Raw genomic sequence first — 26,811 nt, forward strand, 5'->3', positions numbered from 1 at the left:
CATCTGTCGAGTCAGAGCACTGGATACTTATGTCCACAGATCTGCCCAGTGGCGAAAGTCTGATCAATTACTGGTATGCTTTGGGCCACCTAAGAAAGGCCTTCCTGCATCCAAGCAGACTTCTAGCAAGTGGATAGTCGAGGCTATCTCTCTTGCATAAGAGGTTCTGGGCCAGCCTTTGTGATGCAACTGGCTGGTCTTCGCAGCTTACGTTTGTCAGATTTTATGACCTAGACATGGATAGCCCGAGTCTAGAGTTCTCATGTCGTGACAGTTTAACACGACAGGTTCTGGCATTCTCGTTCCCAAAGATTCATCGACGCATCGCGAGTTCCCTCAGTCGGAACCTGAGGCGTTTTCTACAACAAAGCTGGTAAAAATGATCTTGTCTGAAGAAGAGTGAGGATTTGGTAAAAAAAAATTTTAATGTAATATTTACATAGTACCTACAGTCCAATTTGAGCGCAATGATCTCTCTCGGCCATCTTAGAAAATACTATTTCAGTCTTTCTAGTTTAATTTAATGTGTTACTTTCCATATCATTGTAATTATTTGTAATGTAAGTAAATCTATACCTACACCAGTTTTTTATTCAGTGTACTCAGACAATCCAGATAAATGATGCCTTTAGTGAGGGCTGTTAAATCCTTATGGGATATTCACACATCACCAGGTGGCTGTAAATGAGATTTTAGTGGGCGCTCCTACTGCTAGATGAACATTTTTATTGGCACCACTGGCCACAGATTTTAAATGTATGATCACAAATTGAATATATTAACACTAAAATAAGATATTTTTAGTAATCCCTTTTCTTGCAGCTTACAATGAAAATTCTAGACTGCACAGCTCTTGAATATCGTTGCATGAATACAACTCACGCAGAATGATAATAATTTCTGTTGCACTTTTTCATGCATCATTTTTTTAAACCTATGCTACAGTATGTAACTTTTTTTATCATTTTTTATTTATATTAAATCTTCCAAACTTTGTCATTGCTTTACCCAAATACACTTTAATAAACTTGTAATGATAATTTGTAGTTTCAATCTTCCTGGACGGATTTCATTGGAACTTACATATAGATGTGTCATTCGCCCATCCGTGTCACATCATGCCGTTTTATATTATACATAAAGGACAAAAATACATTGTGTAGCTTTAATATTTCCCTAAATGAGGGCTGAAACAAATCTAATAGGGGTAACATTATCTTCCCCGTCTTGTCTTGACTTGAAAACAACATCTCACAAGAATGTTTTCACTAATAATACCTAAGCAATGGATGCTACTGAGCCCGTATAGGGACACGGATGAAAGAAAAAAAATGAGAAAGGAGAAAAAAATGTCAAGGCTTCTGCGTTCTCACGCAAATGTTTTGCGTTCCCTCCAGAAGCTTTGCATTCGTACGCAAAACCTTTGCGTTCACCCAAGGACCTCTGTGTTTGTTTGCAAAGAAAGTTTTCCAAGCTCTGGTTGCTATTGGTCATGTTGCCAGAAATTGCCAACTTTCATTGATAGTGAATAGCTTCTGGCTGCTTTTGCTGTGTGAATGTGTGATTCTGAAGTACAGTTAAACTTCTGTTGGTATAAAGTCTTATACGCACATGATATTACAGATGAAAAGGCAGAGAGAGTGAAAAAGACAGACTAAATATGGGATTAATGGGAAGAGGAAAAGAAGTAAACTGTCTGATTCCTTCATGGGAACAATGCCAAAGCACATACAAATGTTGTTTAGCATGCAGTGAGTTTAGTCCATTAAAGCAGAGCTGTGATGAGGATACCTGAGGCTGACAGCCAGAGGAGATTGGCCTCCAGATTTGTTTAGTTTCCTCATTACTGTGAAGGTTACCGACCCCATCAGCAGCACAAAATAATTTCGAAAAGCACACAGATTACCAAAAGTCTGCAAACTTGGCCAGCCTGCCATAATTAGGCTGAATTGCTCAATCTTTTTCACATCAGCATGCAGTTGTTAGTTAATCTCGGATGAATGAATTAATTCTAATAAAAATGAGAAAGATGATTCCGAATTGTGAGTTGGTTTTCTCACCCTGTATATGTGAACAGATGTTGTGGTGACAGTTTGAATCCTCATAATGAATGCAGACCCACATCTGAAGTCTCATAAGTCAGTTGTCACCAGGCTGAGATGGATCATTGAGTTCTTATGCATGTAAGCTGTTCAGGTGCAAATGATTGTGGGATTGGAGGAAGTCTGTAGAGAAAAAGAGAAATGGAGAGACAATCTTTACCTATTTGTAAGAAAGATTATGTTTGCATTGAAAGATGACATAACTAGACAGAAGAAAGAACGGAAGAGCAACACAGATTGAAAGGATGTAAAATAAAAAGATTATGAATAGAGAGCTAATTAACTCAGAAATTAACTGGGGCCCAGGGAAAAAATGCCACTGAACACGATACTGTACATGTTCCAGATTAAAAGACTTGCCTCTGTAGAATTTATACTAACTTTATTATTTTTTTACCTTAATTATCTTTTCTAACCATAAAAACAATCGTTTACATTAAATATTGGAAATTAATGATAACAACTAAATACATTTTCAGTCTGGAAAATGATGGCTGTAAACAAATAGCTGTAAATAATGCAGTTATTACAGTCTCTGGCTGGCACATACATGATAATACGGATCTGAACTAAAATGAACAAAATTTACTTATGTTACTGTAAATCTAATGGATCTACTATTCAACCTAACTGATTTGAATTGAACTGATGAATTCAATTCAGCAAAACAAACTGAACTGACTTGACCTAATTAGGAATAAACTGATTTGAAGTTTAACTTCATTGAACAAATTATTGAACTGACCTGAATGGAAATGGAGTGAAATTAAACTAAATTATTCTGAGCCCAGCTCTATAGAAATGAACTGAACTATAGTCAAATAAATTATACTGAACTGACATAAAATGACCTAAAATGACTTATGATTTAATCTGACATGCACTATTGGGTTACACTTTTTTTCGATAGTCACTTTAGACATTCTACTAACTATAAGTAACTTTTCAACTACATGTCAACTAACTGTCATTAGAGTATTAGTAGACTGTAATAAACTGTCAGTAAACTGTTAGGTTATGGTTAGGTGTTAGGGTTCGGGTTAGGAGAACAAGTTGACTTGTAGTTGCTAAATTACTTATAGTCAGTAGAATATCTGCTGGGGGACCAACAAAATAAAGTGTTAGCAGATATTAAGCAGACAGTCTACTAATACTCTAATGACAGTTAGTTGACATGTAGCTGCAAATGTTACTTATAGTTACTAGAATGTCTAAAGTGGACTATCGAAATAAAGTGTTACCCACTATTGTATACTAAATAGAAATGAAATGAACTGAAGTGAACCAAACTGAAATAAAATAAATTATATTTAACTAAAATAAACAATTTAACTGATTTGACCTGAATAGAAATTAATTGATCTGAATTCAGTTCAGCTAAATTATATCAGGTCAGCTGAACTCACCTGAACGGAAATTAACTGAACTAATTTAACTACAGTAAACTCAATTATACTGAACTGAACTAAAACTGAAATTAATTTAACTAAATTGAAATGAGCTGGAGACAGGCAGGAAAACATTAGGCAGAAAGCAGTGGATTTACTTAGAAACACGAGCAGAATCTCATGTTTAAGTAAAAAAAAACAGGCAGCACAACAAGGTCAGCGTGATATCACCTATTTACATGCTAACAGACTCACTCTGTGCGTCAGAGTGAGCCGGCTAACTCATTGTGATCTCTGGTTGTATCTGAGGTTGTAAGAGCAAAACGATCTCTAAGACAGAACGAGCCGGTGGAATATTAAAGAGATGTCACCCGTCAATGCCTTTAAGTGTAATCCCTGATTCAGCTCCAGTGGGTAAAATCAGAGATTCACTGCCAGGACATGAAGAACATATGCCAACAGGAGAATAAAGGGGCCAGGAGCGAGACCGAGAGAAATGGACAGTAAAGGAAGAGGAGAGAGAGATTTAGAATAAAGGAAAGAGATTTAGAAGACAGTTGGAAAAAGTTGGAAAAAAAGTAAAAGTATAGATTTTGGAGGTCGGAAAGGGGGAAACGTACAAAGGAATTCTGTGGCCAACTGAGACATTTTGAGGGAAAATTGAAATGAGACTCAGATGATGTTACTTCAATAATCTATACATATTAATCACACTTATTAAGAATTTATAGTAGAGGTTCAGAACATGAGCCCTTGAGGAAATATGAAGTAAAAATGCATGAAATAATAAGCCAGCAGAACTGGATGCACTCAGTAGATCTCATGTATTGACTTCAGAAACTCCCATGGTAACCTGATTCAATCATTTACTTGAAAGAAATAGTTCACCATTATATCGTTCTAAACCTTTCAAGCTCAAAATGACAACAAATGACCATTAATTCAATCCATACACTATCAAGGTCCGGTATTATGGAATGTCCGGTATTATGGGATTGTATTTTGGTGTCTGTATGTTTTACTATTTAAAGTCCACCTGTAGTGAATAATTGTTTCCCTTAAAACTCATATTCAATCACCAAAGTGACATATTTAAAGGTTTTGTTTCTGTGATTTTTTTTTTCTAATGCCTTAAAATAGTTTGAATGTAACACCCTCTACACCCTCGCTTCATTTAGTATACGCGGATCCATGAATATGTAAATAAGCACTCCATCCACACACTCATACAGGCTCGTCTACAAGTCATGTATCAGAATGGTGATGTTTTTTATGTATTGCTCTCTACAAAGTTGGACACATAACAGTATTGATATTAGCTTTTGGCTTGACTACATTATCAAACAGCTAATAATGTGCTGCTGATGTCACACAAACCATGTTCCCGTTCGCATCTCAGAGTCAGACATCTTCCTTCTAACAACCAGCATCCTTACAAACGCTATGAAACGCACATAGTTCATCATAACATCGTAATCAGGGTTTGAAATTAACTTTTTCACCAACTGGCCAATTTGGCTACTAAATTTTTAATACCGGCCATTAGGTACTTCTACTAGCCAAAAAAAGAAGACGAATTTAACCAGATTAACTACGTTACAGCTTATATGTAACAATTTGGATTTCAAACATTAATTTCTTATTCAAACATAATCCATCCAGCAATCTCCTCCCTTTCTCATTCATTCTCATCTTTTTTTTTTTTTTTTACCAAAAATGTGTTTTAGGTGGACTGTCAGATCAATACAGTACAAAGAACACAGGATGTTGGAAAATAACATTGTCTTTTCTGTTAACCAAATGCTTTTTAATATTCGCTATTACTTCAATGCAAATGATCAAACGCCGCCGTTATTTGTTGCTTAGTGACGTGTGTTCAAGTAAAATGCACACTGAAATACGCAGAAATGCGCAGATTCTGTGCAATACGCTATATTTAATGTATCATGATGACTCACAAGTTGAGTATTTGCGCTAAATCCATGCAAATTTGGCTTACACAAACTTTCCCAGCAAAGTGAGTAAACATTGGCTAGTGATTTTCCTGGGTTAATTTTAAACTCTGATCGTAATATACATCATATAAATCAGAGCCGTCGCATAGACTGTGCGAACAGTGCAACCACACATGGCCTCGTGCCACTAGGGGGCCTCTCAATCCTGCTGGGGTTTTTTTTAGGGTTTTTTTTTTTATCATGTCTCTGTCATGGTAACATAATATATATATTTTTTTTAATCCAACAAATTAAGTGGGTTTTTCATTGTCGCTGCGTAATGCGTCCTCACTGAAGACGGGAGAGGGGGAAAGCTAAAGCAGGGGGGGGGGGGGGTCGTCAACATTCGTAGTCGAAAACAGGCAAGAGGTCAGAGCACAGTAAATCAGTCCAATCAATAGCAGTTAAGGGTTGAGGCAAAGAGAGACATCCGAGGGAACAGGCAGAGAATCAAGAAAACCATGAACACAGGAAAAACAGACAAAACGCTCAGAAATGCAGTGTAAACAACTAACAAGACTTTGCAGGGAATGAATGTGAAAACCAGGCTTATATGAGGTTAGTTAAACAAGGTAAAGACATACAGGTGAATGTGATCATGGCTGATTAGTCTGGGCAAAGGATTTTGGGAAATGTAGTTTGTGTATGTGTGGTGATTGTCTGGGTTGGAGTGCGCTCTGATGGGTATCCCGGGCATTCTCACTGCTGATCGTTACAGCTATATTGCTAAAAGTACCCGATTTTTCATATCAACAGAAAAATATACTGGGATAACCTGACTTCTCTTGAGACTCCCCTGTTTCAGAGTTAATGATATGCCTAAGCCCTCGAGACGTGATTGGTTACAAGGTAGTTTGTGACGTCAGAAACACCAGCGATTTCAAACCGAGTTTTGAGACTGCCTTTGATTCACTGCAGTTTCAAAGAGAAAATACTCAGCAATGGTGTTGACTTATGAATTTGCACATGGTTTTTCTTAAAGCATATTAAAAACACCACATAGACATAAAAACAACATTAAAATCTTGATTTTCACCACATGGGGACTTTAAACCCAATATTTACAACAACAATATAATATATGCTCATATTTTCTAGAAATTAATTTATATGTGCATATACACTTTTGGAAAGAAATATCTTATGCTGATTGAGACTGCATTTATTTGATCAAAATACAGTACAGTTGTCACAGTGTCTGGTTTGTGTTCCCCGGGTGTCCACTAGAGGTTTCCCATACTGTCACCATTCACACTGGAACTGCATTCCCCACAATCCTTGTCTGTACCAATCATCTGTTCATTGCACTCATCTGTTCCCCGTCATCAGTGTACTCAGCTGTTCCTTATCTCATTGTTAGTTTCTGTGTATAAATACCCTGTCTGTTTCAGTCCATGTCACAGAGTCGTTGTTTGATGTCACTTACACTTCCAAAGTTGTTTCTTGCCTGTTCTTGTTTTGTTTCTTTGTTTATTGGACTGCTAATATGGATTTTCAACCCTGCATGGATGACTACGAATTGGATTGCCCTAACAATAAATATACTGCTTTTGGATCTACCAGTTTTCCCGTGTGTTCCCTCGACAACAGTAATATTGTGAAATATTATTACAGTTTAAATTAAACTGTAAATGTAATTTATTCCTGTGATCAAAGCTGAATTTGCAGAATCATTACTCCGAAATCAGTCTTAAATGTTGATTTGCTGCTCAAGAAACATTTCTGATCAATGTAAAAAATACTTGTGTGCTGCATACAATTTTTCAGTATTCTTTGATGAATAGAAACTTCAACTTCGGAACAGTGTAGTGTATATATACATATGTAAAGCTAAGGAGGACATGACTATTCTTCCAATCATGCATCGGCGAGAAGCATTCAGACTCATCTCACAAAATGGCCGCCCAGTTTGGGCCGCCCTTCTCCTCACAGGTTCAATCCCCTGTGTTTTATTAATGACTGTATGTTTCAGGCTGGACAGAATCGGGTCTCATGGGTTCAAGGGTGGCTGTTTAATGCCCAGAGGCTGTCCTGGGAGAGATAGAGGTGATGGATGGCTTGGAAAGAGGGAGCGAGAGGGTGGAGGAGGTGTTAATGGTGAAGCAGTTCTCCGTAGATCCTCTTTGCTTTCTGTCTGATCCTCATTCTCATTTCCCAGCACTTTCCCTAAATATGGTACACTTTGGTTACTATTTTTTGTAAACATTAAATGCACTAATCTGTGAGAACTATTAGATGTTATATGAGCTACATATAGTTTAATTTAACCTAGCATGAAGGTGTAATAGCGTACATGTCTGTAAATCAAGAAATTTAATTAAACATTTTAAGTAATTTCCCCTTGTTTTCCAGTACAAATATCTAAACATTCTTAAATCAAGATACATTTATTTGATATGCAAAATGACATATGAGATGAAAAATAATCCAAATAAAGTGAGTTTAATAAGCATTAAACAAGAAAAAAATATCTTCCAATGAGGTCAGAAAAATCCACTTATTCAATTTAACTAGATTTATTGTATAAATGTAGATATTTAAAATTTCGATGTTCATTTAAAGGGACAGTTCACTGATATATGAGTCATATTTCATAATTTACGCACCTTCGTGTAACTTCAAACCTTTCTTTCTTCTGTTCATTATTCTATTTTGAAGAATGTTATGAATCAAACAACATTTGAGTCCATTGACTTCAACTGTATGAAGAAAAGAAAACAACAAACAAGTTTTGTGTTCCATTGAAGAAAGAAAGTCAAACAAGTTTGGAACAACATGAGGGTCTTAATGATGACGGACTTTTCATGTTTTGAGTGAACTATCCCTTTACCCTGTTCATGTAAAGTACCTACCAGCAGAAATAAGAATCCTTTCACAAAGAAAAATAATATGCATAGGATTAGATGTCTTCGCTTTTATTTTATATCCTGTCATGTAAATCCTGCTTTTCTTGCATATGCTTTTCTTTATGCTTCGTCTCTGTGTTTGACTTTTTTTCCATACTGAATCATGTTTTCAGCCTTTTCCACAGGTCTTTCACTTTGAAAATGAAATATTCATGTCTGAATCAGTCATTTTTTTCACTCTGTTTTTTGCCCTGTTTTGTTCCGTCTGCTACTAAAGTCAATACCTGTCTCTTTCTGTATGTTTCCTGAGTAAAAATGGGCTTTTGTCAGTAGGTGTTGATTAATGTGTGACATGATGCAGCTCTTGACAACAAATACTTTCTTTGCTTCAAGAGTTGCCATCATTCTTACTGACCATTGTCTTTTTATTTGAAATGCACGTCTTCTTGAAGGAACTTGCGAAATTTCAGTTCATTGTCTGTTGTCAGTGTGTATTGAAGTACGACGCACAGCTCACACAGAAGTCACTTTTAAACCTAGCAGATTTCTGTTAGTCAGCGTGGCGAATTCTTGCGACATTTGCACGGGAAACTTTTTCACCCTCAAGCAAAAGCCGATCGCATTGATTTCGAAAATTTCACAGAGCAACAGTAAATGTGGCAAACGCCTTAATAATTCAGTACTTTCAGATTTATATATTAAGTTTGTCAACTATTAAATAATGGGTAACACTTTAGTTTAGGGTTCAGTTCTCATTGTGAACTAGTTGCTTATTAGGATGCACATTACTAGGATATTGGCTGTTTATTAGCACTTATAAAGCACATATTAATGCCTTATTCTGGGTGATCATATTGTACATCCCTTCATCCTACCCAATACCTAAACTTAACAACTACCTTACTAACTATTAATAAGCAGCAATTAGGAGTTTAGTGGCAAAAGTCATAGTTAATAGTTAATAGTGAGAATTGTGTGTTTTAGCTGTGAAATCTTTACTGGCTTTTATAAAGTAAACAAGAAAACCTTTAATATTGTTATTAATATTTCAAGATGAACACTTACAGAACTGAAGAAAGTTAGGTTTAATTAATTATCCATACATTATTATTTTTTTGTTGTAGTTGAAAAATCATGTTATATGAGTCTCAAATATAATCCATCAGGCTTTTGAGGAATGTTTATTTTAACATATTTTAGCCATCATTGTATTGCATTGCATTAGTTGTTTTGCCCTCGACAATAAAAACTACAGAGCTTTGATCATAAAAACTAAGCTATTATTGTGACATATTGATGTTTTCTTTGCACAACTTCCAATGTTCCCACAATGTACGTTTTCAACTTTTACTATAGTGTAGTAGTCACGATAACACAAATCAGGATAACAAACAGTAAATTGAGAGGCCATGTGAGTGTTTACTCATAGTTTGCACAGGCTAAAACTGCATTTTATCATGTTCTCACACAGGCGTAATATATCCTAGTAAAAGTTTTATTACAGCTCCCGCTGTGCAAGAATCTGCAGCAGAGGGCCATAAAAAGTGTATTTTGATGAATCACATGCTCGTTGCGGCAGTCAGAAACAAAGTGTGCGTGTAATTAGAAGAGCGTTGTTTACACAGAAGCATGCAGCGCTAGTTGTTTTAATTATCGCTTTCAAAGAAAAACGTACCCTGTAAGTACACCCTGAAGATATGAAAGCAAAACATTTTTCCACATTCTTCCTGCCTACTAATCCAATCCATAGATTTTTAGTATTGAATATACTTTTTTTCGAGTTTTAAAGCCTGTTGGGAGTGTTTCCTGGTTAGCATATGGACTGGAGATGTGTAGACACCTATCATGCACACTAATACGCTGATAAGGATGTTTCCCTACTCCATAGATCCAGCCGGGAGAGGCCTTCACTGTGTACCACACCAGCCCAACGCTCTCCAGCTTATGCAAACCAGTGGTGCTATGGACCCAGCAGGACGTGTGTAAGTGGCTGAAGAAACACTGTCCCCACAACTACCTGACCTACGTGGAGGCCTTCTCTCACCACGCCATCACAGGTACTGCACAGCTGCACACACAGTATCAGGGGATTTCAAAATTGTGTTTTTCACACTGGGAAATGTCATGGAAACGGCTTTAGGATATTTTGTAGAATTGATATAGTTCACACATAGGTCATGTCTAATTTGTGAGGGAATCATTAGCTATGTTTCCATCCAACTATCTTTATGCAAATTTTGAGACTCTGCCTAAAAAAATTGCTGGATGAAACGCCAAGATGTGCATAAATCCTAAAAATGTGCAGAAAAAAAAAACATATGTGCCCAATTGAGGCAGATAAAAAAAAATCCGATAAGACGACATGCGCATAAACTATGATGGAAAACACATTTACGGAATATGATGCGCAACTAAAAAGTCATGTGACTTTGCCTCAACAGATCATGTGATTGGATAACTGTACTAACCTGCAGACCAATTTCATTACACAACATCTCAAATTTTGTGTTTGTCTTTTTCATCATCAAAAAATTATCTAAAATATTTGATACAATGACCACCCAGAAGTGTCTAATTTGATTGCGTTCCCAAACATCTGGCATCCGAACGCAAGTTAGCATGTCAGTGTTTGTTGTGTTTCATCTGCGGGCTCTGAGACTCAAGTAAATATGTATAAAAAAGAGCCACAGTGGCTTCCCTGGTTGCAGAAACTTCCATTTTTATTACAGATATTTTGCACCAGTTTCCTATGAAGTGACGATTTTGTTCTCTTGAACACATTGGATGGAAACGCTGATTTATTCATAAATGTTTTATGGGGTTTAAGTACTAGAGGGGTAATAGGCAAACAAGACACACCTGGGAATGATCACAGAACTAATCAACTAGAAAAACTACAAAGGACTACAAAAATGGCACACAGGACAGAAAACAGGAACAGAAACTGCAAACTGAAAAATCCAAACTAAAATAATTTTTATTTATTTATAATAAATTAAAAAATCTAGCTGAAATAAAATAAGTTTACTCTTTACATATATATATATATATATATATATATATATATATATATATATATATATATATATATATATATATATATATATATATATATACAGGTCCTTCTCAAAAAATTAGCATATTGTGATAAAGTTAATTATTTTCCATAATGTAATGATAAAAATTAAACTTTCATATATTTTAGATTCATTGCACACCAACTGAAATATTTCAGGTCTTTTATTGTTTTAATACTGATGATTTTGGCATACAGCTCATGAAAACCCAAAATTCCTATCTCAAAAAATTAACATATCATGAAAAGGGTCTCTAAACGAGCTATTAACCTAATCATCTGAATCAACTAATTAATTATAAACACCTGCAAAAGATTCCTGAGGCTTTTAAAAACTCCCAGCCTGTTTCATTACTCAAAACCGCAATCATGGGTAAGACTGACGACCTGACTGCTGTCCAGAAGGCCATCATTGACAACCTCAAGCAAGAGGGTAAGACACAGAAAGAAATTTCTGAACAAATAGGCTGTTCCCAGAGTGCTGTATCAAGGCACCTCAGTGGGAAGTCTGTGGGAAGGAAAAAGTGTGGCAAAAAAACGCTGCACAACGAGAAGAGGTGACCGGACCCTGAGTAAGATTGTGGAGAAGGACCGATTCCAGACCTTGGGGGACCTGCGGAAGCAGTGGACTGAGTCTGGAGTAGAAACATCCATCCAGTGCTGCTTCTCTGTAGCCCAGGTCAGGCGCTTCTGCCGCTGTTTCTGGTTCAAAAGTGGCTTGACCTGGGGAATGTGGCACCTGTAGCCCATTTCCTGCACACGCCTGTGCACGGTGGCTCTGGATGTTTCTACTCCAATTTTGGGTTTTCATGAGCTGTATGCCAAAATAATCAGCATTAAAACAATAAAAGACCTGAAATATTTCAGTTGGTGTGCAATGAATCTAAAACATATGAAAGTTTCATTTTTTATCATTACATTATGGAAAATAATGAACTTTATCACAATATGCAAATTTTTTGAGAAGGACCTGTATATTTATATATATATATATATATATATATATATTTTTTTTTTTTCTTTCTTTTTTTTGTGTGTGTTTCAGTTAACGTCAATTTTATTCCAAGTAACAATTTTAGTTTTGGTTAGTTTTATTTAATGATAACAAACTTGATCGACATGAACCAAAATTATTTTTAAATCTGACTGTCCAGTAATTCTTTTCTAAAGCTGCCGAGGATAATCACGGATCCGCAAAGCCTTAGCCTGGTCTCTCTGAGGAGCAGCTTTGGCAGGACACATCCTCTAACACACTCTCATCCAACTCCCAGAGCCGTTCTCTCACTAATGGACAATTATACACCGTAATGTTGAGCCATTTGTCAAATCACAGTCATTTCCATGAGGCCTCAACATCTAGAGGTCACCGGAGCGGAGCTTCCAAGTAATAAAATCATTTTACACTGCCATCCGTACATTTGTTCCTGGAAATTTAGCAGCGTTGAAGAAGGAGCCGAGTCGAAATGGATTTACCTAAGGTGGACATTCCCAGCCTTTGTTGTTTGTAATGTTTGTGATCTCAGTCTCATATGAGTGTCAAGCCATATGAGCCATGTGACGTCTTCTAGCCAATCAGTAAAGAGTTGTGCCTTAGGATGAATTGTGTGTATTGGGGACAATGACATATATATATCCATGATAAAGAAGACATCTAGTTTAAATCACATGGTTACAAATCATACGTTGTTTCTGTACATTTATGCATGTTGGTCGTACCACATGGTTTTGATTTGGTGGACAAAAATAATATTTTAACAAAACCTTTCTTCTAAAAAGTAATAATGAACGATTTTGCCAAACTACTTAACTACGGTTTGAAGAATTTCATTCTTTTAATGATGCCTTTTTTCTTCATTATAAGATCGTGATAGTTGGATCAATCTGACATTTTTTGCTTTATGCCACCCAAAAAAAATCTTCCAGAACTTAAAACATGTATACATCCCATGTATAACTGTCATTAATAGATTCAGACAAATAATAATAATAATTATCATTATTATTGGCCCATTGTCATTTCTTGATTTTAAGCATTCAACATTCAAGAATATTCAGCATAATGTATAAGTATAACAGGTGTAACTCTTAGGTGCTTCCTAGAGCAGCTCAAAAACTGTCTGTATGAACAAATAATCAAATTTTAGCCCATAGATCGAAATCAATTGTGATCTAGTAGGTATTTTTTTTCCCCCTGTGCAGTCCCTGGTGCTTCTAACGTTCGTATGTTTTCTGGGCTATGTGTATGCATGCCATGAATCTTCCTGTCCTTCAGACAGTGACGGTTGAGCACAAGCACTCATTTTAGCATTACATTTAGTTGGGTTGGAGTGACAAATGTGTGCCCCCTCCAAATGCCTCTTTAAGTAATTCATTCGGGCGCCGACAGTGGCTAGAGGCCTTATTCTGTTATCTGCACTATTATTTATTGCTTCATATATCAAGCCTCTTTCTAAGATGGTGTGTGTAGCTTGAAGCATTGTTACACACGCTGTAAAACACTGACTCATGTCAGACAAGACCGTGGCTTGCTTCAGGCAGAGTGTTTCTGCTCCACCATAGTTATTGGTCTTTTGAGTCAGATGTTTAACAGCTGCAAGTGTGAATTGCCTTGCACTGCGTCCACATTCATTTCTAGTAAGTACTGCATTTTTTAAAATGAATCTTGAAGAGCCCGAAATCAAAATTGCAGTTTTGAAGCTGTCAGTCAGTGTCTGTTAACTTTAAGGTCACTGGTGTACTAGTGTACTCCAAAAAAGTTGGCAAAATAAACTTGATGAGAACTTTTAGCAGATAAACAGATAAAATGTTAATACATATTTTTTTACGAAAGTAATTCTGATTTAAAATTGATTTCATTTTTTTTTTTTGGGAAGGCATAAAGTCAAATATATATATATATATATATAAACTTAAGTAGGCTAGTTTGACATACAAAAGTATATATTTCTTCGTGTTATCCTGTAGAATCCTCGACTTGCAGTCAGACGATGCATAACACAACATTGAATCTAAGGAGATTGAGGTAACTTAGCTTTCGCTTATTAATGAGCAGTATTTGAATTTGTATTTAGTTGAATGAGGACATCCCATTTCCCAGATCCCATTGGCATTGAGTTGATCTATAAGGCGATAAAATAATGAAACAATTTATTTTTGTTTTTTCAAATGTCACTTCTGTATTATTGTGATGGGATTTCAATTGCCAGCTTTTAAAAAAAAATAATATTAATAAATACAACCTTCTCGTCTTTTTGAACTCAGTGTATTTTAAAATAAATGAGGTTTGAGCAAGTATCAAATAAAAGCTACTATTGTTAGTAATTGTTTAAAAATTATGCTAAAGCAGAGTTCCAAGTAAATGTATATGCAGTCATGTGAAAAAGAAAGTACACCGTTTTGAATTTTATGGTTTTACATATGAGGACATTATAAAACATCGTCTGTTCATCACGGCTCTGTGGAATACTTGATTCTGATTGGTCAATAGCGCCATCCAGCGGTAAGTTATTCCCAGATAGCAACCGCTCATAACAGATAACGCTGGCTCATCCGGGGCACTGAAGTCAGCAGTGCTATACGCCTGCTAGGAACGGTTTTTCTTCGTGGTAGTTTTGCGTTTGGTGAGCTAATAAAATATTAAAACTCAAATCAATATTTTGTGTACAGTTATTTGCCATCTGCCATATGCCATCCAGTATCGTGGACTCGCTCTCTCTTGTTTCATACAAACGCAGCTGCTTCCATTTTGTGACTATTGTTTTGTACACTGTTGGATTATGAGATACAAACAGGTACGATTTTAAAACAGTTTAATCTGAAATCAATATACAGTATCGTATCCCCATAATTATTTATGTGGTGAAATGCTGTGTAAAAAGTGATATGAATTACTGTATACCGTATCTCTTAAATGTTCGTTTAGTTTGAACTTGCCGTGCTGAAACTGCTCTCTCTGCGGAAGCTTTGCATTTAAAGACCTAAAAAAATATTCCAACTCAGATCAATATTTCGTGTCTAATTATTTACTTATGTGGTAAGTAGCTGTGTAATAAGCGGGATAATGTACTTCCTGCCGGTGATTCTCTCAAAATAACCCACTTCAGGCTGATCAAGTGACCTGAAGTGATTGATCAGCCTGAAGTGGGTTATTTTGAGAGAATCAGCGGCAGGAAGTACATTATCCCGCTTATTACACAGCTACTTACCACATAAGTAAATAATTAGACACGAAATATTGATCTGAGTTGGAATATTTTTAGGTCAAAGACATTTGATTAGCAGCGCCTGACTGCTACTTACTCTCTTAATTCCTATGGAAGCAGTAAGAGTGGACTTAATTTGCCACACATGGCTTCTCCATTTTGGCCTAGTTTTTGTAACAGAATGTTTTTCAACACTGAACAGTGAACTGAAACAGTGTGAAGCACTCACTTCTTCGCCCTCTAACTAACCATCAACAAACACACAGAAATGATGCTGTTAAAACAGTAGTTCAGAGCTCAGAAGCTTGCGTTCACCACTGCACTAGCGCTGTAGAACCACCAGAAGAACACCGACACACTCGCTCGTTTTGAAACTTTCACTCTTCAGAGACATCGGCTCCGAAGCGAAAGACAACTAGTGCATGCATCCACTTACGTATTTATACCCATGCCGCGGGGCGGAGTGTGAGATGCAGATCTCGCACGCCAATGTGCATTGGCTCGTTTTAACAGTACTCGAAGATGACAGCGTGATCCCAATCAGTCGACACGACGACTATTTCAAAAGTGAGCGACTGAAAGGGAACCATGACACAGTGTAATAAGTCCTGTGTTGTTCATCTGAGGTTGTATTTACTTAAATTTAAGACCTGGCAAGGACCAGTATGTTCTGATATGTAAAACAATACAATTCAAAGGGTGTCCTTTCTTTCTTTTCTCAGGACTGTATATTGAGTTTGTTATTGTCATCAACTAAACCATAACCAGTTTTTATACCTAAAAAAGTTTAAATATAGGCAATTTTAGCAAGGACCTACAGTAAGTTAAACTATTGAAATATTTAATCGATCTGCAGCACATACTTACATTAATGGTTAAGAACGAACGAATGAACGAATGAATAACTAGACCTTCATGATAATCAATAAATCTCTCAAAATATCCGATAATTTAATAAAGCAATGTTAGGTCACCTTGTAAAAATTACTTTTTAACCCTCAAAATATATTTAAAAGGTTTTTGAAAAATGATGAAGTCTTCAATCTGTTTGTATTTAAAGTGTACTTTTTATATTCAGTTTTAAACTAGATTTTTAAAAGATTTTCCTTTTCTATATCTTATGTACACTCTTATTTGCATCGACCCAGTAGCAAATCACAATGTTGCTTGGATGGATGATATATTTATATCATGAAGTAACTAAATGTCTTTTCAGTCTGCTTGTTTTTTGTTTGTTTGTTTGTTTGTTTTTTGTCATAAATGTAAGATAAATCGAAAGAACAGTGTACTTTTTAGGACCAACTGTTTTTCTTTTTCCTCTATACACCTCATCTTGTTTTTTGACAGCACCTCTATCACTATCTTCAGGGCATTATTTGGGAGCACATTAAACCTGTCTTTAGGGAATCATTTCTGCTCTGTTCACTTGTGCTGTCTGCTGCTACACAAAAGACTCAGACAAACAGCAATTCTGGAAAAAGTGTTTCTGGAGGGCTGAATTTAAATGCACTGAATTAGCGTGTGTGCGTGCATGTTATAGAGGTTCATAAAACAAGCCCCTCAATGTTGTTCAGCATCAAAGCACCATATCAAAATGAAAAATACAATGCATCTTAGAAAAAAAGTAAAAATATCAGCCTCAAGAAGCACCTCTGGCTGGTTACGGACGTTTCCATTATCCTGTGTAATGCTGTTAGCATCACCCATGCTCTAATTGTTCATCCCAGCCTATTGTGAGTGACTGAGAAGCGAATGCAATCCCCACAGCGATGTGTGAATTCTCAGAGTTGGAAACTGGGTCAGTGTTGGCCCATGACTGTCCCCTAAAGCCCGAGGGGCAATTCGAGGTTGGGTCAGTGGGGCATCTCTGGCCAATAATACCCCATAAGTCCCAAATAGTTAAATACACCAAGAATTTATTTAACAGCCTATACATCAGGCTTAACAAGATACACTTCAGTAATTGGTGCCACGGCGTTCGTGGTTCGACTGGTCGAGACTGTTTTCCAAAGATGACTATAAGTTAATATACGAAAATATCTATATACGCAAAGTGTACTGTCTTTATAGTACTGTACAATTACAAAGTTCTCAATGCTTCGGTTTGCAGGTAGAGACACTAATTATGCGACCGTGTTAGTGTGGGGCTATTTTGAGCCTTGTTTGTGGTATTACCTAGCGATTTTTATTTTTGCTTATTCTATGCCGCATAAACTAGCGTTATAAGCTAATATGTGGTTAAACTAAAACTAACGTTAAAATTGGGTACATTTGATTATCATGAAAACGCATCCCAAAGAATGGTCGACTCGGTACCCATGTGTTATTTAGGTTCATTTTTGGCTGGAATTGTCCTTTAATCATGTGAATTGCAGTGATTTACTGTAATATGCCATTTCAGTATGGTGGTTCTCTCTCTCTTTCTCCCTCTGTTTGTAATTCACCTTGCGATTCAACTTAAGGGCTTTGTTTTTTACTGTTCACACACACACACACACACACACACACACACACGCGCGCGCGCGCACAATGTCCTCTCACATTGGCCGTTCTTTTATCTCTTTAACCATAGATATTTTTGTAGAATAGCTTCAGTTTCGCAGCTGATCTCTTCCACTGTACAGCAAATCACAAAAAAGACCCAATAAAATCGAAATTGCTTTTAGTCAAGAAAGATTTGAGTCATTGTCTATTAGTTTTGTGATAATTTATATGCCAGTGTACTCCTGAAAGTTATAAAAAGAGACAGTATACACTTTATCTCCTCGAAAACAAAACAACATATCACAACTCATCTCACATTCATGGATGTATCCAGATATTTTGTCCAATAAAATGCTGTTTAGAATGAGAATGTTCGGTTACACTTTATTTTAAGGTGACGTAAATAAGTAAGTACTGAGTAATATTGATTAACTACATTTACTTACTAGAGTTATGATTAGGGTTCGGTTTAGGGTTAGTTAATAGTAATTATGCATTATTTACTGTTATTACTATAGTAAATACATGTAGTAATGTGTAACTACGTCACCTTAAAATAAAGGGTTACCGAATGCTCCCTCCTAAATTATGAATACAACCTCTCTTTGATTAGCAATAGCAAGTAGTAAGTCAATATCAAGTCACTGTCAGTGTGCGCAAAACGCTCACTTCATCTCCTACTTATTTTGAAAGTGTCTTGCATCACTGTGGCTGTGACGTAAAAGGAACGAGCCTTTCATTATTTCCTGACCAAGGTCAGATTATGACATTGGCATGCCTTGGGCATCTGGGCACAGATGTTTGCACCATCTGTACACTGGAAGCGTGCTGCGTAGTGTGACGCCGCACAACACAACTAAATGTGACAGTATAATCCACGAGTCTGGCTTGCATCATTCTGCACTTGCTGTGTGGAAGAGCATCTTTGATTGTGATGGTAACAGTCCAAGCTATTATGCACTGCATAATCATAATAATTTCGTAATTTCTGGAGCTCATCAGTGCCCCTGCTGGTCTTTGGTCTGGGAAAAATGCCCGACAGGGCTGAATACAACCCAGGCTTATTGGAAAAATATTCCTGTGCTTGGTTGCTGCTTGCGCGTTTTTGCGACGCTTTCAAAGCAAAATGTCCAGAGAGTGGCACGAAAAGCATTATTTTACATTTCGTCAATGGCGGGGAAGCGTTTTCTCACAAATTAAGGAAATTTCCGTCAATAGCGGGGAAAGTGTTAAGGTCCTTGCACACTGAGTCCGAAATTTTGGTAAAAATTCGAAAATCAAACCCGATCCGAATTTTTTTTTATGATGGACGAAAGTTTCTGAGGCAGTGTGTAAACGTGATTGACACAACGTGCGGTCTGATTTATTTTTTAACGTGCGAAAATTTCGGACGAGAATTTCGGATTCCGTGTGCAAGGACCTTTAATCTTGATTTTACAAGTCTTTGAGCTCTTTTATCATGATTTGTGTTTCACGAGACTCAGCGAGCGCTCGGCATCACAAGTGCAATGCTGTATCAGGTGAGCTACTGAGCAAGTTTACCAAAGCCAAACATATGAAGCTGATGATGTGCTGCAAACATCAAAATGTATTAGTTTACAAACCATGCACTATGGTAAAGTGCTTTGAGGTCATAACATAGCATTGTGCAAGGAAGGTCCTTGAGTCCGAAATTCTCGTCTGAAATTTTCACACGTTAAAAAATAAATACGACCTTACGTTGTGTCAATCAGGTTTACACACTGCCTCCGAAACGTTCGTCCATCACAAAAAATTCGGATCAGGTTTAATTTTCTGCGTTTTTTGCCTCCGTAGAAAGCATTTTGATAGGTCATTTAACAATTCAGAGCCACTGTACAAGCGAACGCCAAAATCCAGACCTGTTCAGAATCAATTGGTTCATGGAAATCGGTGGTTTCCTTTTTAATATGTTGCTCCAGTATCGCTAGCAAAGCATCAAATTGAGCCACTGACTTCCTGAAGTAAACTTTGAATCGCTCTGGATACTCCTGCAGCTCCTTTATGAGGAGGTGGAACTCCCCTTCCTCTCTACGCAATCTCAGGATTGGATGGATCTTTTTCTCTTTTTAAGAAGAGAGAGGACAACAAAATCATCCTCACTGCTTGAAGACTCCATTTTGTATTGTTTTGCGTTTTTTTTCGCAACGATTTAATTAATTCGCATTGGACCCAGTGTGCAAGGTTTCCGTGAAATATGAGGATGAATATTAGGATGATGAATATGAAAAAAAGCATACAAAAATGTCGGCCTTAGTGTTCAAGGACCTTAAAGGTGCAATCTGTAAGAATGACTCCTCCTCAGACTCGACGCTCACGCCGGTTGCCAGTTTGAGGACACGCAACAGGATCGAGTGCAATTGACAATGAAAGCTGAGGAGACTTACAACACTGTAAGTTGATTTATCCGTGTTTTAATATGCTCTCGTTTATTACGATTTTTAGAAGGATATCGAGGCTTTTTAGGTTGGGTAGAATCTGCAATCTCTTACCCAGTTTGTTTGCTGGCTGCAATACACTGTGTTTCCTGCCAACTGGCATCCCGGGGTGTCGAAATACTATTGGGTGAACTGGCAGTGGGCGAGATACCACAGACCAAAACTAAAACCGACAGACAACACGGAACGTGTAAAATAATAATTAAAATAACTGGCTGTAGAAGTGTTTTTCAGAGAAATGAGTATGTGAACTTAGCATGTTTCCTAAATATCTGCAAACATATGGTATTTTTATACTTTAGTAGAGTAAAAAAGTTACTTATAGCACCTTAAGACCACAAGTCTGAATTAATCGATAGCCTACCCCTGTAATCCCAATTACGTGGAAAGGAATAAAAGTTGTTAGTGTTTTACTGTCACTAGTGTTCATTTCAGCTGGAAACTGTATGTAATTGTATGTATGAATTGTATGTAAAGTCACGTCTTAAAGGTTTTGCATGTTTTTTCCAATAATTCCAATAGGTTGCCTACACATCTAAATTTCCTGTTAATGTCAAAGAAAGAAGGCTATGCTTGTCATGCTATTTCTAGCTGACTTGAAAGAAGACAACCTTTCTGCCTCTAACCGCTAAATATCCAAGATGAGTCATTTTGTTCCCCGTTTCTGAACGTATGAAGGTTTCTGTAACCAAATCTCACTTATTAGTAAGTAATTAAACGCCAGGTAGTGGTTCGTCTCAAGGGACAGCTCTTGAAGTTCTGTAGATGATCTGTAAAACTGTAATTATCATTATCCAGTCTCTGAACCCCCAAACCACACTGCACTCATCTCTCCAATTCCACTACATCATCAGAGAAATAGCCACAGCCAGCTGGTATTAAGGTCATTATGTTTTATTCACGGAAGGGAATAGCTGTCCAGTGCCCATGTTCCTGGACACACACCACACAAATCAATAAGATTATCCAAGGTCACAAAATGGGCCTTATGTAAACGGGTTTCATTAGTAATCATTACACAAAGCAATATTATGTGCGGAAATTGAACACATTCATTAATGAGGCTTAAAATAGACTCTCGTTATGTAAACTGTGTGTCTGGCGTTCTTCTGAGGTAGTGTCTGTGGACTTGCCAGGTAAGAATGAGGATGGATGATTATATTGTAAGAGAGAAAAAGATGATTTATGCGCTTAATTAGAGCGAGCGCTTTCGGGGCGAATGACACTAAATTCTCCTGCTTTGTGATGTTTTTTGAAGGACGAGGATCTGACAGTGACGGGACGGTGAGGGACGTGAGCAGGCTTTATGATGTAAATAAACTCTCTGTTGCAAAACTAAGCTGCTTTGCTGTCTACTGCTTACTTAGGCAGCTAAAAGGTAGCATGCTAGCCGAAATGGAAAAGAGATTTGTTGTGTGTTGAATGAGAGAACTCGCAATTTATTTCAAATAACGGTCTACAATAGCATGTTACAACTTAAGCCTAAACTATACTTAAGTTTTGACGCGAATACCTAGCGTGTGTGTGCTATTTCTTTCCAGAAGTTATGAGTGATAAAAATGTCTTTGCACTGGTTTAAACTAAGAGTGTGCGTATCTCTTAAACCTCTCACACAAGCGTTTAACTCAGGCGTATATTGCTAATGAGTCTCCAGTCGTTTGTTTGACTCATCTGTTTGGTCAGCTTTTTGACAAACTAATTGGTGCAAAAAGATCAAGGTTCATGTGCAAGTTAGGAAAAATATGGCTACACGCCTATTATGTTGAAGATGAAGTTTACGTCATGCACACTGAACACGTAACTAACGTATAATTCCACAACCTAACATTTTATATTATACTGAACAATTTTTCAATTAGGCCCTTTTAATTAGTCTGTTTATTTGTCTTATTTTATTTATTTGGTCAATTTCCCATTTTTTTTTATTATTCTGACCTGCGAAACGGATTTCTTTGTATGAAAGGTGCTATACAAATAAATTGTTTTATTATCTTATATTTATTTTATTTCGTTTTGATCTTCCATCTGCCACCTTGGATGAATTTTCACGGCACTATTTTGGAATCACCTAATTTACAAAGGATACATGCTGTACTACTTTCAGAATTTGGCCAAAATAATAATTTATATATACTTTGGCTAGTGTATATGCTTTTTTTAATTAGACCATTTTAATCACACTCAACTTTATTTGAATTATTAATGAATATTTATATAATTCTATTATTTTTCTCAACCTTATTATTGTCCATTTTTGCGACGGTTTTAATCAGACTGAAAATTTTTGTTAGTATTTTTTCTCAACCTTAATTGTGTTGCTTTTTATTGTTGTTATTTGTCTGATTTATTTGGTTAATTCCCTGTATTTCTTTAATTATTCTGACCCGTGATACACTAGCTGCATTTTTTTATGACAGGTGCCATACAAATAAATTGTACTCGTTTTTATATTCGTCATTCTCTTCATCCGCCACCTTGGATGTTTTTTTTTTTTTTTTTTGAGGAGCTTATAACAATATGCCCTGGAATTGCTTTATGCACAAATGATATATTGGCCAAAATGTGGTGTCTTAGAAGCAGCAGAGCTAAAACTGTACAGCAGGAAGAGAAAGTCTTATTACATGTCTGGTTCCTCAAAGACATCTCAAAGACTTTTTCTTAAGTTGGCTTGTTCTGTTGGCAAGACTTGTGACATTAATTTGATGGCTTCTAGGAGGATTTAAAGAAATGTAAACCAATTCCATACTATTGATCAAATGTTCTCCAGATATAATCCTTTTCTGTTCCAGCTATTTTACAAAGCTGGCATTGACTTTTCAAACTGTCACTCACACTTTTTCAGGTCGTGCCCTGTTGCGGTTGAATGGAGAGAAGCTGGAGAGGATGGGTATAATCCAGGAGACACTGAGACAGGAGGTCCTGCAGCAGGTCCTACAGCTACAGGTCAGAGAGGAGGTGCGCAACCTACAGCTGCTCAGCAGAGGTGAGACTCCAACACCTGGAACATACACAACTGAACAATATCAGTGCAGTTGACGAGGACGGCCCATATGAGACAGACTCATTCAAGGGCTGCATGAAGCACAACCCAACTTCCCTAACAATAATTATGCATTTTATTTATAGTGTTATTATATTATATTATATTATATTATATTATATTATATTATATTATATTATATTATATTATATTATATTATATTATATTATATTATATTATTAATCACTCTTCAGAGGAAGTGAATGAGAGGTGCAACTCAAAATTGTGTTACAACAACTTGGCTAACAACATTATAGGCTATATATATTGGCATAGATTGTGTTGGACTTAACTCTTTTCAATTAGACCATTTTAATCGGACTGAATCTTTTTATGCATATTTGTATTAATATATTATATTATAATTTTAATTTTCATGCAATAGTTTCATTTCATTTCATTTAATGCTTGGTTAGGGTTTTTTAAAGTATTAAATGAATTCATATATATAATATAAATATAATATAATATAATATAATATAATTAGTGCTGTCAAATCGATTAATCACGATTAACCACATAAAATTATTTGTTTACATAATATATGTGCGTATGTACAGTATATTATTATATTTATATATTGTATATACACACAGACACATATAATATATATATAAAATACATATACACACACATTATGTAAACAAATAATTTTATGTTTGATGTGGTTAATCGTGATTAATCGATTTGACTGCACTAATTAATTATTATAATATCATAGAATAGAATAGAATAGAAATCAGCCAATCAAATTCGAAGACCAGAATTCACTGTTGTATAATATCCCATTAGTTAATGCATTCATTAACATTAACTAACAGTGAGCAATACATTTGTTACAGCATTTATTAAACTTTGTTAAAATTAGTTGATAAAAAAATACACCTTACCATGTTAGCTCAGGTTCATTAAATAATATGAACAGATACATCTTTTGATTTTAATAATGTATAAGTAATTGATGAAATTAGCATTAACTGACATTAAGAAATGCTTTAGAAGTATTTTTTCATCGTCCGTTCATATTGACCAATGTCGTTAACTAATGTTAACAAATGGAACCTTAGTGAAAAGTGCTACCAATAAAACATACTGTATATCCATGTTTTATTCAGCATTGAGTCTTTTGGGATGCAAGTCTTTTTTGGGATACAAAAGCTCTGAGTTTCTCTTCGTTTGAAGCTCACTTAAATACAACTTTCAAAGTTTCAAAGGACAACCCATGGTTACCCCAAAGTATCATGGTCTCCTCGTAGCGAGACACGTCCTCAGAACTCCCGCCTCAGCAAGTGTCAAACCCCAGTGTACCCCACATTAACAAGGAGAGGGAATTAGAGACCACTTAAACGCTGTGTCAGGGAATTCTACCAACAGCTTAGGGGGCAAATTTAATTTAACAGTTCACCAAGTCCTGGTCTCTGTGCTGTGATAAAGGAATCTTATTGAGCCTCCCAATGGAAAAATCCTCACCTGAGGTTCAAACAGAAGACTTGTGTGAGGGTTCATACAGGTGAAGGGTGTTGGAGAGAGGAGGACGGTCAAATAGAAGTCCCGCCAAAGCTGATTAGTTGGTTTCTGATAGTCGACGTCACCTGTCAGTGTGAGTTAAATCTGTCTCCTGGGGACCGTCGGGCTGGCATGGCTGGAGGACACAGCTTGTGCGAGTTTATTCTTAGACGTGTCTCTCAGCCAGCAGGGTTTCCAGCGGATGTCTAAAGAGAGGCCGTCTATAGCGGCCTGTCATTTTTGATTCAGTGGGCATGAATGAAAATATGAAATATTGATCGGGTGAAAAACAAGACAACCACTCTGGTCATAAAAGGGTCTCGATCTACGTTTTGGATGATGTTGATGTAAATTAACTGAAGGGGCAAGTGTTTTTGGTGTTGATGTAGGAGGTTTTGTGCTTCTTAATTCTTGGGAATTAAAGGGATAGTTCGACCCAAAATTAAAATGCGGTCATCTTTTACACACCCTCATGTCGTCCCGAACCTGTATGACTTTATTCCTCCCATGGAACAGAAAATTATCGAATTCTCGATGGATCTCGATTTCATTCCCACGATGTAAACAAAACTAGCATATTGCTAACCAGTCGTAATATTGCCTTCTGTGATTAATCATAACACCCCGTGCGGTGCATTGTGATGTCATGAAAGCCTCCATCCTCTGAAAACATGAAAAATAAACACATTCATTTCAAATTATAATTCAATATTTTGTCAATATATGCTAGTTTTGTAATTTGATAGTGAGTGTTCAGTCGGTGGCTAATGCTTTAAATGCACTGCGGTTGGCTAATCTTCTCGGACCAATTGACGTGGAACATTTTGCTCAACTGATTAATGACTACTTCAGTGATAATGTGCCACCACCAAAACAAGATGGATGTGGAAATGTTGCAAATCTTGAACAATATTTGGGCATTTACACAATATGAAACTGTCATGACTGCATTAAAATGAACTTTGCTACTATAGCTGTGTTGATCACTATTAATCTGGCCACACATCCATGCAGGGAAATTCATTTTTGAAAATTTGCTCATTCTGACTCATTTTGACAGCAAGGGTCAGAAATATGTCCCCATTAGCTTTTTTTAGCAGCTTTTTTTCCTTTACCAGGACATTGGAGATTTAGCAGGAAAGTGGAGTGAGAGATGTGAGGGAATAGCTTCGGGACACACCTCGGCTCTTTATATGTCTTGAACCTCTATATGTCCTGAACCTGACCTCTTTATATGTCTTGAACCTCTATATGTCCTGAACCTGACCTCTTTATATGTCTTGAACCTCTATATGTCCTGAACCTGACCTCTTTATATGTCTTGAACCTCTATATGTCCTGAACCTGAGCTCTTTATATGTCTTGAACCTCTATATGTCCTGAACCTGAGCTCTTTATATGTCTTGAACCTCTATATGTCCTGAACCTGAGCTCTTTATATGTCTTGAACCTCTATATGTCCTGAACCTGAGCTCTTTATATGTCTTGAACCTCTATATGTCCTGAACCTGAGCTCTTTATATGTCTTGAACCTCTATATGTCCTGAACCTGAGCTCTTTATATGTCCTGAACCTCTATATGTCCTGAACCTGAGCTCTTTATATGTCTTGAACCTCTATATGTCCTGAACCTGAGCTCTTTATATGTCTTGAACCTCTATATGTCCTGAACCTGAGCTCTTTATATGTCTTGAACCTCTATATGTCCTGAACCTGA

The 26,811-nt window shown here is 36.6% G+C and overlaps 1 protein-coding gene across 2 annotated transcripts in view; it reads left to right on the forward strand.

The window, feature by feature from the left end:
* The window catches only part of samd10b (sterile alpha motif domain containing 10b), a 93,195-nt gene that overhangs the window by 50,814 nt on the left and 15,570 nt on the right, over window positions 1-26,811 (forward strand). For both annotated transcript variants that reach the window (XM_077213981.1, XM_077213980.1), the window contains exons 3-4: window positions 10,219-10,387; window positions 23,391-23,531. In XM_077213981.1, the coding sequence (XP_077070096.1) occupies window positions 10,219-10,387; window positions 23,391-23,531 (310 nt within the window). The remainder of the gene's footprint in view (window positions 1-10,218; window positions 10,388-23,390; window positions 23,532-26,811) is intronic.

Source organism: Siphateles boraxobius, unplaced genomic scaffold (assembly GCF_051911475.1).
Source record: "Siphateles boraxobius isolate OS27281-9 unplaced genomic scaffold, OSU_SipBor_1 68, whole genome shotgun sequence".
NCBI lineage: Eukaryota > Metazoa > Chordata > Actinopteri > Cypriniformes > Leuciscidae > Siphateles > Siphateles boraxobius.